The sequence below is a fragment of the Pleurodeles waltl genome, chromosome 4_1 (assembly GCF_031143425.1).
Source record: "Pleurodeles waltl isolate 20211129_DDA chromosome 4_1, aPleWal1.hap1.20221129, whole genome shotgun sequence".
NCBI classification, from domain to species: Eukaryota; Metazoa; Chordata; class Amphibia; order Caudata; family Salamandridae; genus Pleurodeles; species Pleurodeles waltl.
The window spans coordinates 72863047-72877406 of NC_090442.1; the positions used below are offsets into that span (position 1 = coordinate 72863047).

The 14360-nt window shown below is 52.2% G+C and overlaps 1 protein-coding gene across 4 annotated transcripts in view; it reads left to right on the forward strand.

Annotated features, from left to right (window-relative positions):
* ST3GAL3 (ST3 beta-galactoside alpha-2,3-sialyltransferase 3) overlaps window positions 1-14360 on the forward strand; it is an 807542-nt gene that overhangs the window by 556328 nt on the left and 236854 nt on the right. For all 4 annotated transcript variants that reach the window (XM_069227820.1, XM_069227817.1, XM_069227819.1 and 1 more), the window contains one exon: window positions 6772-6835. In XM_069227820.1, the coding sequence (XP_069083921.1) occupies window positions 6772-6835 (64 nt within the window). The remainder of the gene's footprint in view (window positions 1-6771; window positions 6836-14360) is intronic.

Sequence of the window (14360 nt, forward strand, 5' to 3'; positions counted from 1 at the left end):
GTAGCTGGACATAGGTAGTGACCTATGTCCAGTACAAGCGTAAAATGGCGTCCCCGCACTCACGAGGTCCAGGAAAATGGAGCTGGAGTTCGTGGGGGCACCTCTGCTCCTGCAGAGGTGCCCTCACACACAGGTACTTGCACCCTGCCCTCTAGGCTAGGAGGGCCTACCATAGGGGTGACATACAGTGACCTGGTGCAGTGACCTGAAGTGAAAGGGTGCATGCACCTTTTTCACGCAGGCTGCAATGGCATGTCTGCAGACACAGTTTACATGGGCTCCTATGGATGGCATAATACACAATAAATGCTGCAGCCCATGGGGAACCTCTGATCCCCCAATGCCCTGGGTACCTGGGTACCATATACTAGGGACTTATAAGGTGCACCAGTATGCCAAGTGTGGAGTGTGTGTGGTCCAAGCAACCAAATTTAATGGGAGAGAGCACTGGGTTCCTGGTTAGCAGGATCCCAGTGAACACAGTCAAAACATACTGACAACAGGCAAAAAGTGGGGTAACCATGCCAAAAAGAGGGTACTTTTCTGCATCTGACAAAAGCAGTAACCCACTAACCTATTCACATTATATACACTTTGTGATCTGCATGTAGACGGCCTTTGTAGCAGGCATAGTAACCCTGTACGGTATGATGAGTCAAAACTTCCACTAGACAAAACTTCAATCTCTCTCCAGAATGACCATTAATCACTGGAATTATCTGAAGATTTGTATTGTTGCCCGAAAACTGTTGGTGGCAAGGAACATCCAGCAGGTGCTTTTAAAGTCACAATATACTTGCAAACGCAGCACCCCCATCCTAAGTCAGCACCCAGTGCGGCAGCACCGGTTGCATCACCCTAGCTGCCTTACCTAGTCCTGTCCATCTCTCAGGCCATCTGGTTCTTCCTGGGACCCGTGCTGTGTGCTGGTCTCTCCGCTGTCTATCCAGCAGTGCCAGGCTCTGTACCACCACAGCCTGTGAAGTCCTGCAAAGCCTGTGAGCTGCCCCAGTGCTGGCTTCCCATCCACAGGCCATTGGCAGGAAATGAGATTTACAGACAGCCCTTGGCCTTTAGAGCGGGCTTTCACAAATACCAGGAAGGCTGAGGGAGAGCCAAGGGACCGAAATGTTGGGGGGGGGCAGGATGTCAATTTAGGGGACAATAATTAGCACTGGGGCAGGCAAGCTGGAGACAGAGGAGGGAAGAGAGTGAGAGAGAGGTGACAGAAAGGGGAGCCCTAACAAACATTGGCGCACAGGGTGCCACCAGCGCGCTAAAGCCTGCCCAGCTCATATCTCACAGTAACTCAACAATACTGTTTTTAGAAAGGGAGATACTCTGCAACACAGCACTGGATTTAAAAAGAAAGGGAGTTACTTGGCAATACTTTATTTAATTACACAAACCTCCTTACCTTCTCACATCTTGCTGCTGTCTTCAGGGTTCGTTCTTCAAGGGACAGGAAGGGTAGGGCTCAGGAGGGACCGGATGCACACAGCAATCAACAAAGGGCCTCTCCTCTCCCTTTGTTCTCAGAAGTGCAGACTGCAGGCAGCTGTGGGGCAAGGTGAGAAGGAATCCCTTGTGTGCTGCAGCACAACCAAAGGGCAGAGGGCAAGTGTCCTGGAGGCAGGTCACAGGTCAAGTGCAGGGCCAGTATAGGTAGCCTTTCACGCGGCGCTAATGGCCCTGCAAATTACAGGAGAAGGGAAAATTCTTCTGTCCCCTCGTCCCCCCCACCCTTGTCCCCCGTGTCCCCCCCACTCCAAAATCTGGGGGGGACATATCCCCCGCGTCCCCCACACTTCCTACGCCCATGCTCTAAACCTGTATCTTCGAAGCGCTACAGACGTCACTTGGTATGAGCCCTGCCAGCGGCGATGCTGGGCAGCGTCAGACCGAGCCCGTGACTTGGGCCTCACCCCGGGTTGCCCGCAGCAGGTGCACTAACCCACCAAGCTGTCGCCGAGTAACCTGTCTCCGAGGCCTGCGCGGGTCGTGCCTTCAGATGGCTCTCGGCCCGTGCCCGGCACGCAGCGCCTTGGCCCCGTGCCGCCTCTAGGAGCTTAGAGGAGCTTTATAGTGAACGTCTGCCTGGCACGGGTCCGAGGCACTCAGCTTCCCTTCATCGCGCTCCAGGAGCCGCACAGGCTCGTTATTGTTGCAGGCTTTGTGGTTTTCTGTCCGGGCGGCTTGGCTCCCAGCACCCACTGTGCTCTCGTCCTCCTCGTCTCTCTCCCTCCTGGGTGGGTGGATGCAAAGTGCTGGTGCAGGGGCCTGCGGCTGGCCTGGGGGGAGCTGCTACTGGTCTGTGGAGAGCTGCTACTGGTCTTTAGAGAGCTGCTACTGGCCTGTAGGGAAGTGCTACTGGCATGCGGAGAGCTGCTACTGGCCTGCAGGGAGCTGCTATTGGCCTGCAGGGAGCTGCTATTGGCCTGCAGGGAGCTGCTACTGGCCTGTAGGGAGCTGCTACTGGCCTGTAGAGAGCTGCTACTGGCCTGTGGAGAGCTGCTACTGGCCTGTAGAGAGCTGCTACTGGCCTGTAGGGAGCTGCTACTGGCCTGTAGGGAAGTGCTACTGGCATGTGGAGAGCTGCTACTGGCCCGCAGGGAGCTGCTACTGGCCCGCAGGGAGCTGCTACTGGCCTGCAGGGAGCTGCTACTGGCCTGTAGGGAGCTGCTACTGGCCTGTAAAGACCTGCTACTGGCCTGTAGAGAGCTGCTAATGTCGGTAGGGAACTGCTACTGGTCTGTAGAGAGCTGTTATTGGTCTGTAGAGAGCTGTTATTGGTCTGTAGAGAGCTGTTATTGTTCTGTAGGGAATTGCTACTGCCCTGTAGAGAGCTGCTACTCGCCTGTAGTGAGCTGCTTCTGGTCTGTAGGGAGCTGCAGCTGGCCTGTAGAGAACTGTAACTGGTCTCTAGGGAGCAAAGACCACTCTAAAGCCCTGTATAGTGCTGCGGTTGAAGCTGTGTTTTCAGGTCAGTAGCCTACTTCAAGGAAGAACCTCCCAGTACGCCAAAGCCTCTGGGGTGCAGTGTTCGCTTGCAGAGAAAGCTCAGTAAGCCAGAGCCTGTGGAGTGCAGTAAGCTAGAGCCTGTATAGTGCAGTAAGTCAGACCCTGTAGAGCGCAGTAAGACAGACCTTGTGGTGTACAGTAAGCCATAGGCTGTGGAGTGCAGTAAGCCATAGGCTGTGGAGTGCAGTAAGCCATAGGCTGTGGAGTGCAGTAAGCCAGAGCCTGTGGAGTGCAGTAAGCCAGAGCCTGTGGAGTGCAGTAAGCCAGAGCCTGTGGAGTGCAGTAAGCCAGAGCCTGTGGAGTGCAGTAAGACAGACCTTGTGGTGTACAGTAAGCCATAGGCTGTGGTGTGCAGTAAGCCAGAGCCTGTGGAGTGTAGTAAGCCAGAGCCTGTGGAGTGTAGTAAGCCAGAGCCTGTGGAGTGTAGTAAGCCAGAGCCTGTGGAGTGTAGTAAGCCAGAGCCTGTGGAGTGTAGTAAGCCAGAGCCTGTGGAGTGCAGTGTTGACAATTGGGAATGCTCAGTAAGCCAGAGTCTGTGGTGTGCAGTGCCCAAGGATTTCGAATGCCCAGTAAGCCATAGCTTGTAGAGTGCAGTAAGCCATAACCTGTAGAGTGCAGTGCCTGAGGATTTGGAATGCTCAGTAAGCCGGAGCCTGTAGAGTGCAGTAAGCCATAGCCTGTAGAGTGCAGTAAGCCAGAGCCTGCAGAGTGTGGTAAGTCATAGCCTGTAAGAGGGCAGTGCTCCAGGACTTGGAATGCTCAGTAAGCCATAGCCTGTAGAGTGCAGTGCTCGAGGGCATGGAATGCTCAGTGAGCCAGAGCCTGTAGAGTGCAGTGCTCGAGGATTGGGAATGCTCAGTGAGCCAGAGCATGTAGAGTGCAGTAAGCCAGAGCCTGTGGAGTGTGGTAGGTCATAGCCTGTAAGAGGGCAGTGCTCCAGGACTTGGAATGCTCAGTAAGCCATATCCTGTAGAGTGCAGTGTTTGAGGATTGGGAATGCTCAGTGAGACAGAGCCTGTAGAGTACAGTAAGTCATAGCCTGTAGAGTGCAGTTCTCGAGGATTGGGAATGCTCAGTGAGCCAGAGCCTGTAGAGTGCAGTGCTCGAGGAATTAAAATGCTCAGTAAGCCATAGCCTGTAGAGTGCAGTGCTCGAGGATTGGGAATGCTCAGTGAGCCATAGCCTGTAGTGCGGAGTGAGCCCATAGCCTGTGGAGTGCAGTAAGCCAGAGCCTGTAGAGCGCAATGTCGACGAATGGGAATGCTCCATAAGCTAGAGCCTGTGGAGTGCAGTGGGCCATAGCCTCTAGAGTGCAGTGCCTGATGATTTGGAATGCTCAGTAAGCTGGAGCCTGTAGAGTGCAGTAAACCATAGCATGTAGAGTGCAGTAAGCTATAGCCTGTAGAGTGCAGTAAACCATAGCATGTAGAATGCAGTAAGCCAGAGCCTGTGGAGTGCAGTAAGTCAGAGCCTGTGGAGTGCAGTATGTCAGAGCCTGTAGAGTGCAGTGCTCGAGGATTGGGAATGCTCCGTGAGCCAGAGCCTGTGGAGTGCAGTAAGTCAGAGCCTGTGGAGTGCAGTAAGTCAGAGCCTGTGGAGTGCAGTATGTCAGAGCCTGTAGAGTGCAGTGCTCGAGGATAGGGATTGCGCAGTGAGCCAGAGCCTGTAGAGTGCAGTGCTCGAGGATTGGGAATGCTCCGTGAGCCAGAGCCTGTGGAGTGCAGTAAGTCACAGCCTGTGGAGTGCAGTGCTCGAGGATAGGGATTGCGCAGTGAGCCAGAGCCTGTGGAGTGCAGTATGTCAGAGCCTGTAGAGTGCTGTAAGTCACAGCCTGTGGAGTGCAGTATGTCAGAGCCTGTGGAGTGCAGTGCTCGAGGATAGGGATTGCGCAGTGAGCCAGAGCCTGTAGAGTGCAGTGCTCGAGGATTGGGAATGCTCCGTGAGCCAGAGCCTGTGGAGTGCAGTAAGTCACAGCCTGTGGAGTGCAGTAAGTCACAGCCTGTGGAGTGCAGTAAGTCAGAGCCTGTGGAGTGCAGTGCTCGAGGATAGGGATTGCGCAGTGAGCCAGAGCCTGTGGAGTGCAGTATGTCAGAGCCTGTAGAGTGCTGTAAGTCACAGCCTGTGGAGTGCAGTATGTCAGAGCCTGTGGAGTGCAGTGCTCGAGGATTGGGAATGCTCCGTGAGCCAGAGCCTGTGGAGTGCAGTAAGTCACAGCCTGTGGAGTGCAGTAAGTCACAGCCTGTGGAGTGCAGTAAGTCAGAGCCTGTGGAGTGCAGTGCTCGAGGATAGGGATTGCGCAGTGAGCCAGAGCCTGTAGTGCACTGCTCGATGCTGTTTTCATGTTAATCGCCGAGAGCGAGCGAGGGACACTCAGTAAAGCCACAGCCTGTAACTCAAATGATGAGACGGTGGGAGCATTTCGGATAGAAATGTTCATTTCTCAGCAGGCCTCCGAGTTGGCAATTAATCCTGTGTGGATAATCAATCTGAAAAGTGTACTAATTTTTTCATAGTATTGTTCATTGGTTGCAATTGTGTGCAGGAAAGGAAGGTAAAATGATTGTCTTACTTTAGTATTTGTGTCAATGGGTAACTTTTAGTAACCACACAATACTGCGGGTGGTCCCTACAGTATCTGTTAGAAAAGTACCTCTCCAGTGTATTTGTAAATACGTCTGAGAGGGACTACTCCGTTAATAATAGTTTATAAACTAACCCCTGATCCCCCATTTTGTGTATTTATGATGTATGTAGCCGATATATGCCGATTTACTATCTGCATGCACCGGTGGTCTGTGCCTAGGAAACCGCCATTTTGGATTGGGACTTGTGCCCACTCAGCAGCAAGGAGCCCTGGTGTGATGGGCACTGACTGCAGCAGCCGGCACTACCACCAGATGTGTTGGTTCATCTACTGGGGGAGGGTGTGACGCGATATGTGGACTGAACAGGCTGAGCAAGATGGCTAGGAACAGAAAAGGTAGAAAGACTGCTCATGAAATGTACTCCTGTGAGGTTAAGGCGCTCTGTGAGGATCCGTTCCTTTCTTGGATCCGGACATGCGCCGCAGACCACCCGATTGTGCATTATTTTCGTTGTTGTAAGTAATGTGCAGCATGTACTGCACCTTGCTTGGAGCACGAGAGATCTGGTGAGTACCTACCATCTTGCCGGCCTCGGGTAGACACCTGCTTGTCCCAGCAGACCAGTCCGCGCCTTCGCTTCTCAGCAGGGAGTGACCTGAAGATGGTGAGTCCTTGTGCCTGCTTTGTGGCCTCTAAGAATCACCATCCTCTAGATTGGCTGCTTCATTCTTGTTCTTGGTGGAAAAGTCACGAAGATCTATTTACATGAACTGCTCACAGGTTGAGCTGTGGGAGTAAAGCGCTCGCTCCCATCCTTTGGCAGATGCTTCTTGTACCTTTTACTTGTAAGTAAAGAGTTACCTGGTTCTTCCAGCCCTGGAGGCGGTGATTCCGCACCCGTGGGCAGGTACTTGTTTGTGTCTCTTACTTCTAAATACATCATTAGTTGCTGCTTCCAGCCCCAGTGGGATGGTGTCGCCATTGATTTACTTCTAAATACATGTTTGCCTGGTTATGTGAGCAACAGTGAGATGGGGATTCCACATCGATTAGTAGACCCTTTATACATTCTTCTTGTAAGTAAATGTTTCTTAAAATGATTAATGGTTCCTCGGGATCTGTCTCCGTTTTTCTAACCCTGCTGTCATCTGTGTTCTCCATCCAGATAACCTGATCAAAGGCATTTTGATGAAAACCAGAGAGTACCGGCTGACGCCCGCCCTTGACAGGTGAGTGACCAGAACCTCTGTGCGCCTCCTCCGGAGCACGGCCTGTGCGTTCCTGCGGCCCGGGGACTGGGGACAGTCCAGGGATCTGATGGAGAGCAGAGCTTGTGGACTCAGAGACCAAAGGTGGCGTGGGATGCTAGGGCCATAGCAGGAAGGGGCGACAGAGGGGTTCTGCGAGCACTGTATGATGAACAAAGGGGCCATAGGCTGCTGAGAATCCTACAGCACCTGAGGTACGGGTGTTGTGGGCTCAAGGGGACAGAGGGCTGCTGAGAATACTAGAGTACCCGATGAACGGAGCTTCCGGGCTCAAGGGGGGACAGAGGGCTGCTGAGAACACTAGAGCACAAGAGGAACGGAGCTTCCGGGCTCAAGGGGACAGAGGGCTGCTGAGAACACTAGAGCACAAGAGGAACGGAGCTTCCGGGCTCAAGGGGACAGAGGTCTGCTGAGAATACTAGAGTACCCGATGAACGGAGCTTCCGGGCTCAAGGGGGGACAGAGGGCTGCTGAGAATACTAGAGCACCTGAGGAACGGAGCTTCCGGGCTCAAGTGGAGAGAGGGCTGCTGAGAATACTACAGTACTCGATGAACGGAGCTTCCGGGCTCAAGGAGGGACAGGGGGCTGCTGAGACTACTAGAGCGCCTGAGGAACGGAGCTTCCGGGCTCAAGAGGAGAGAGGGCTGCTGAGAATACTACAGTACCCGATGAACGGAGCTTCCGGGCTCAAGAGGGGACAGAGGGCTGCTGAGAATACTACAGTACCCGATGAACGGAGCTTCCGGGCTCAAGAGGGGACAGAGGGCTGCTGAGAATACTAGAGCACCTGAAAAACGGAGCTTCCGGGCTCAAGAGGAGAGAGGGCTGCTGAGAATACTACAGTACCCGATGAACGGAACTTCCGGGCTCAAGGGGGGACAGAGGGCTGCTGAGAATCCTAGAGCACCTGAGGAACGGATGTTGTGGGCTTAAGGGGACAGAGGGCTGCTGAGAATATTAGAGCACCTGAGGAACGGGGCTTCATGGCTCAAGGGGGGGGGGGGGGCAGAGGGCTGGTGAGAATACTAGAGCGCCTGAGGAACTGGCGTTGTGGGATCAGGGGCCTAAGAATACCAGCACACATGGGGAACGGAGCTTCTGGGCACAAGGACGCCAGTGATGAATGGGCCTCCTGGATTAAAGAGGCCGGAGTGCTGCAGAGACTGCTATGGTCCCATGAAGATCAGAGCTAGTGGATCCAAGGGTGCAGGGGCTGCTGAGGATAGCCGGGCATTTGATGACTGGGCCTCCTGGATTAAAGAGGCCGGAGTTCTGCAGAGACTGCTATGGTCCCATGAAGATCAGAGCTAGTGGATCCAAGGGTGCGGGGGCTGCTGAGGATAGCCGGGCATTTGATGACTGGGCCTCCTGGATTAAAGAGGCCGGAGTGCTGCAGAGACTGCTATGGTCCCATGAAGATCAGAACTCGTGGATCCAAGGGTGCGGGGGCTGCTGAGGATAGCCGGGCATTTGATGACTGGGCCTCCTGGATTAAAGAGGCCGGAGTGCTGCAGAGACTGCTATGGTCCCATGAAGATCAGAACTCGTGGATCCAAGGGTGCAGGGGGCTGCTGAGGATAGCCGGGCATTTGATGACTGGGCCTCCTGGATTAAAGAGGCCGGAGTGCTGCAGAGACTGCTATGGTCCCATGAAGATCAGAGCTAGTGGATCCAAGGGTGCGGGGGCTGCTGAGGATAGCCGGGCATTTGATGACTGGGCCTCCTGGATTAAAGAGGCCGGAGTGCTGCAGAGACTGCTATGGTCCCATGAAGATCAGAACTCGTGGATCCAAGGGTGCGGGGGCTGCTGAGGATAGCCGGGCATTTGATGACTGGGCCTCCTGGATTAAAGAGGCCGGAGTGCTGCAGAGACTGCTATGGTCCCATGAAGATCAGAACTCGTGGATCCAAGGGTGCGGGGGGCTGCTGAGGATAGCCGGGCATTTGATGAATGGGCCTCCTGGATTAAAGAGGCCGGAGTGCTGCAGAGACTGCTATGGTCCCATGAAGATCAGAGCTAGTGGATCCAAGGGTGCGGGGGCTGCTGAGGATAGCCGGGCATTTGATGACTGGGCCTCCTGGATTAAAGAGGCCGGAGTGCTGCAGAGACTGCTATGGTCCCATGAAGATCAGAGCTAGTGGATCCAAGGGTGCGGGGGCTGCTGAGGATAGCCGGGCATTTGATGACTGGGCCTCCTGGATTAAAGAGGCCGGAGTGCTGCAGAGACTGCTATGGTCCCATGAAGATCAGAGCTCGTGGATCCAAGGGTGCGGGGGCTGCTGAGGATAGCCGGGCATTTGATGACTGGGCCTCCTGGATTAAAGAGGCCGGAGTGCTGCAGAGACTGCTATGGTCCCATGAAGATCAGAACTCGTGGATCCAAGGGTGCGGGGGCTGCTGAGGATAGCCGGGCATTTGATGAATGGGCCTCCTGGATTAAAGAGGCCGGAGTGCTGCAGAGACTGCTATGGTCCCATGAAGATCAGAACTCGTGGATCCAAGGGTGCGGGGGCTGCTGAGGATAGCCGGGCATTTGATGAATGGGACTCTTTGGGATTGACAGCTGCTCAAAAACTGGTGTATTTGTTTAGCAGCACTCAAACTCCTAGGGGCAGAGAGCTGCTGAGAATCCTAGGGACTGCGCGGTGAGATTGCCGTATGATGGAGAGGACTCCTGAGCTTGCGGGGTCCAAGGGGTGCAGGTGATATTGGGGCGCATGTTGACTGATAATTGGCCAGCTCCTGGGGGCCAAAGGCAAGTGAGAAGAATCGGGGATATGATAAATGGAGCAGAAAACATTCAATCTTATGATGGATTTATGCAGCTTTTCTAGGCATTGAAGGAGACTTGTGCGTTCTGTATGATAGCGTAGAAGAGTTAATGCCATAATCCCTCCTGAAACTAGACATTTAAAAACGTTTAAGCCTATTATTCTCAGTTTTTGTACATAGGTTTCTGCTTTCTGACTTAGTGCTCTCTCTTAAACCACTAGTGTTAGCTGCAAATGGTGCCAGATGACACACGTATCCTACCTTATCCACGTGTGTCCAAACTTTAAATCCTTTTGTACAGATAAATAAATCATATTTCTTTATTGCCCACCACCCCACTTTTGAAAACTTTATGTTCATGAAGATCTGTGAGATTCACTTGAGATTTGAAATTTGCCCTCCTGATTTTCCGAAAGACCTGTGGGTAATTTCTGAACATTGATGAAGTTCCCTCGATTGTCCATATCCAGGACTTCCTATCAGTGGTCTCTAGAAAGTAGTGTGCCTGGAGGAGGTGTAGATTGGTACCAGGGTTCATCTGAGATAACATGTTGGTTTAATGGGCAATCTGCAGGTTAGTCTTAGGGGTATAGGGTGCTAAAATACTTTTAGAGGGTGTAGGTGTGTTCTTTTGAAGTATGGTCTAGTCTCTTGGAGGAAAGTAGGGGCATTAGAGGAAGACGTGGTCTATTGAGCGAGGGTTAATCTGCTGAGGGAGGGTGGTATGTTGAGGGAAGCGTGGTCTGTTGAGAGAGGCCTCTGTCTTTTGAAGAGAGGTGCAATCTATTAAAAAGAGGTAGTCTGTCGGAGTGAGGTTCTGCCTATCAGAGCGAGATCCTGTCGGAGGGAGGTACGGCCTGTCGGAGGATGGCCCTGTCTGCTGGAGGGAGGCACGGTCCGCTGGCGGGAGGCACGGTCCGTTGGAGGGAGGCATGTTCTATGGGAGCAAGTCAGCTCTGAGAATGAGGTGTGGTTTGGTGGCGTGAGGGTTGCCTCCTGGCCAGTATCGCACAAATATGGTAGGTGAGGTGTTTGTGTGTTACGCAGGTTATAAAAAAAAAAGAGAAAAAAACAACTAAAAACACTAATCCTTGTCTTCAGAAATGTGAACTTAAATCAGCATATGCAACAAGCAATCCCTTCAAAAGTGTTTTAGAGCAGACTGAGCTCTTCCTACAGAGTGATCAAAGCAAACAGAGATATGGTTCCCAAGTTAAAATAGAATATAGTTGATTTTACTGAAATTAGGTTTTTAGATATCTACTTCTGATACATCAAGAATCCCAAACCAGGACAAAATGGCACCTCCTTTGAGAAAATACTGGCCAGCAGGTGAGGTCCATTGGGAGGGTTCTGTCTGAGGAGGCGTGTATGCGCAGAGGCCCGTGTGGTTTCTTGCAAGGAAGTGTGGCCTGATAGGCATTTGTGCCATATTGGATGGAGGCCTGGCCTATTGTAGTATGGGGTGAACTGTTTGATGAAGGTGTAGACTGTTGAAAGCCAGTGTGGGTAGTTGGAGGATTGACTGTCTGAGGAGGTGTGGTTTCTTGCAGTGACGTGTAGCCTGATAGGCAGCTGGTCCCTGTTGAGGGGAGGCTTGGCCTGTGGTTCAGTGGGTGAACTGTTGGCAGGAGGTGTAGACTGCTGGAAGCCGGTGTGGGTAGTTGGAGGATTGACTGTCTGAGGAGGTGTGGTTTGTGTAGCCTGATAGGCAGCTGGTCCCTGATGAGGGGAGGCTTGGCCTGTGGTTCAGGGGGTGAACTGTTTGATGAAGGTGTAGACTGTTGAAAGCCAGTGTGGGTAGTTGGAGGATTGACTGTCTGAGGAGGTGTGGTTTGTGTAGCCTGATAGGCAGCTGGTCCCTGATGAGGGGAGGCTTGGCCTGTGGTTCAGTGGGTGAACTGTTGGCAGGAGGTGTAGACTGCTGGAAGCCGGTGTGGGTAGTTGGAGGATTGACTGTCTGAGGAGGTGTGGTTTGTGTAGCCTGATAGGCAGCTGGTCCCTGATGAGGGGAGGCTTGGCCTATTGTTCAGTGGGGTGAACTTTTGGCAGGAGGTGTAGACTGCTGGAAGCCGGTGTGGGTAGTTGGAGGATTGACTGTCTGAGGAGGTGTGGTTTGTGTAGCCTGATAGGCAGCTGGTCCCTGTTGAGGGGAGGCTTGCCCTATTGTTCAGTGGGGTGAACCTTTGGCAGGAGGTGTAGACTGCTGGAAGCCGGTGTGGGTAGTTAGAGGATTTGCTGTTTTAGGAGGTGTGGTTTCTTGCAGAGACGTGTAGCCTGATAGGCAGCTGGTCCCTGTTGAGGGGAGGCTTGGCCTGTGGTTCAGTGGGTGAACTGTTGGCAGGAGGTGTAGACTGCTGGAAGCCGGTGTGGGTAGTTGGAGGATTGACTGTCTGAGGAGGTGTGGTTTCTTGCAGGGACGTGTAGCCTGATAGGCAGCTGGTCCCTGATGAGGGGAGGCTTGGCCTGTGGTTCAGGGGGTGAACTGTTTGATGAAGGTGTAGACTGTTGAAAGCCGGTGTGGGTAGTTGGAGGATTGACTGTCTGAGGAGGTGTGGTTTGTGTAGCCTGATAGGCAGCTGGTCCCTGATGAGGGGAGGCTTGGCCTGGGGTTCAGTGGGTGAACTGTTGGCAGGAGGTGTAGACTGCTGGAAGCCGGTGTGGGTAGTTGGAGGATTGACTGTCTGAGGAGGTGTGGTTTGTGTAGCCTGATAGGCAGCTGGTCCCTGTTGAGGGGAGGCTTGCCCTATTGTTCAGTGGGGTGAACCTTTGGCAGGAGGTGTAGACTGCTGGAAGCCGGTGTGGGTAGTTGGAGGATTTGCTGTCTTAGGAGGTGTGGTTTCTTGCAGGGACGTGTAGCCTGATAGGCAGCTGGTCCCTGTTGAGGGGAGGCTTGGCCTGTGGTTCAGTGGGTGAACTGTTGGCAGAAGGTGTAGACTGCTGGAAGCCGGTGTGGAGGATTGGCTGTCTGAGGAAGTGTGGTTTCTTGCAGGGACGTCTAGCCTGATAGGCAGCTGGTCCCTGATGAGGGGAGGCTTGGCCTGTGGTTCAGTGGGTGAACTGTTGGCAGGAGGTGTAGACTGTTGAAAGCCGGTGTGGGTAGTTGGAGGATTGACTGTCTGAGGAGGTGTGGTTTCTTGCAGGGACTTATAGGCAGCTGGTCCCTGTTGAGGGGAGGCTTGGCCTGTGGTTCAGTGGGTGAACTGTTGGCAGGAGGTGTAGACTGCTGGAAGCTGGTGTGGGTAGTTGGAGGATTGTTTGTCCGAGGTGCAGTTTGTTGGAGGTGGTATGGTCTAATGGAAGGTGAGCCGTCAGCCATGTGGCATTCTGGAGATGCTAAAGCGAGGCTTGAGTGGGAGGGCAGACTCCTTTTCTTTTATCTTCTCATTGACTAGCTCCTGTCGCCCTACAAGTTCAGAATCTTTACACTCCTAGCATCTTCCCTGCCTAGAGACCCCCTTCATTCCATGAGCGGAAGTTCACTTCCCTGGACTAATTCCAGTGGGTAGTACTTCTTAATAAGCATGTCACAGGAGTGTACACAACCTATTTGGATGTACAGCTGCGTCATGAGCAAATATTTTTCCAGTAGGCTGCCACAGCTCCATCAGGGGGCCCGCAGGACCTCCTACAGGTGACCTTGTGAGAACTCCATCCTTAGATATTGTGAAACGCCACTTCTTTTCAAGGGAGGGGATAGCGCTTCATATACTTTATTTTGCTTGCAATGATTTTGCTAGAATTGCGCTCCGTCATCTGTGACAAGCAACAAACGTATTCCCATGGCCACTAAGGACTACTATGAAGTTCGCACACTATCCGATACTGTCCTCTCTGAGGGTAAATAAGAACATTGTAGTTTTTCCATCTATGTCTTTAGCAGATGACCTGCTCTGATTTGACGTTTCATGGCCCGTGCATAGCGATCTCTGTACATTTGGCCATCTGCCCTTTCATGGTGTCACCACCAGCTACTGTCTTGACTATCTAAGATGCAGAGTCTTCTCTTTCTTCAATTAGTAAATGTGCGTTTTCTTGATTAGACAACTTCAGTATCAGGAACATATTCAGTCCTGAACCACTAGTCTTGCAAGTGTCCTGGATTGTCTTTCCACAATCACAAGAAATATTACAGCTATGGGAAAACATACTTGTAAATGTAGTTAATATTTCTGTGTCCTGAAGAAGGCTACCATTTTACGGCTTGCTGAAACGTCATTAACGAAAATGTATTATCAATCTCATTTTACACACCTTTATTCTTTTGTTAGTCTCCGAATATATGATTAATTTGGAAGAATTGAATTTTCCTGTGTTTATTTCAATGCCCCTATTTCAATGTTCCCTTCGCAAAATGTTGCCTTTTTGTAAAAAAAAGAATATATATGCATGATATATCTTTTTGTATCTGGATATCTGTGACGGATTTTTAGCATTAGCACAGAGATAAACCCAGGCCACCCTAGAAGCTTTGACTCCCTTAAAGCTTGAAATTATTGTGTTTTAAATAACGCCACATCAGGAATAAGATTGTCCCACATAAACCCTTCAGTGGTGTTTGGGACATACCTCGAAGACTTAGACTAACCAAGAAGGCACAGAATTCTTCTGCCAATGCCTCCTCATGAAGTAAGACATTAACAGATTGCCTCACCATCCCTCCCAACCACCCCCCCCCCAAACTTGAAATGTGCCGGAGAATTGGAAGGGG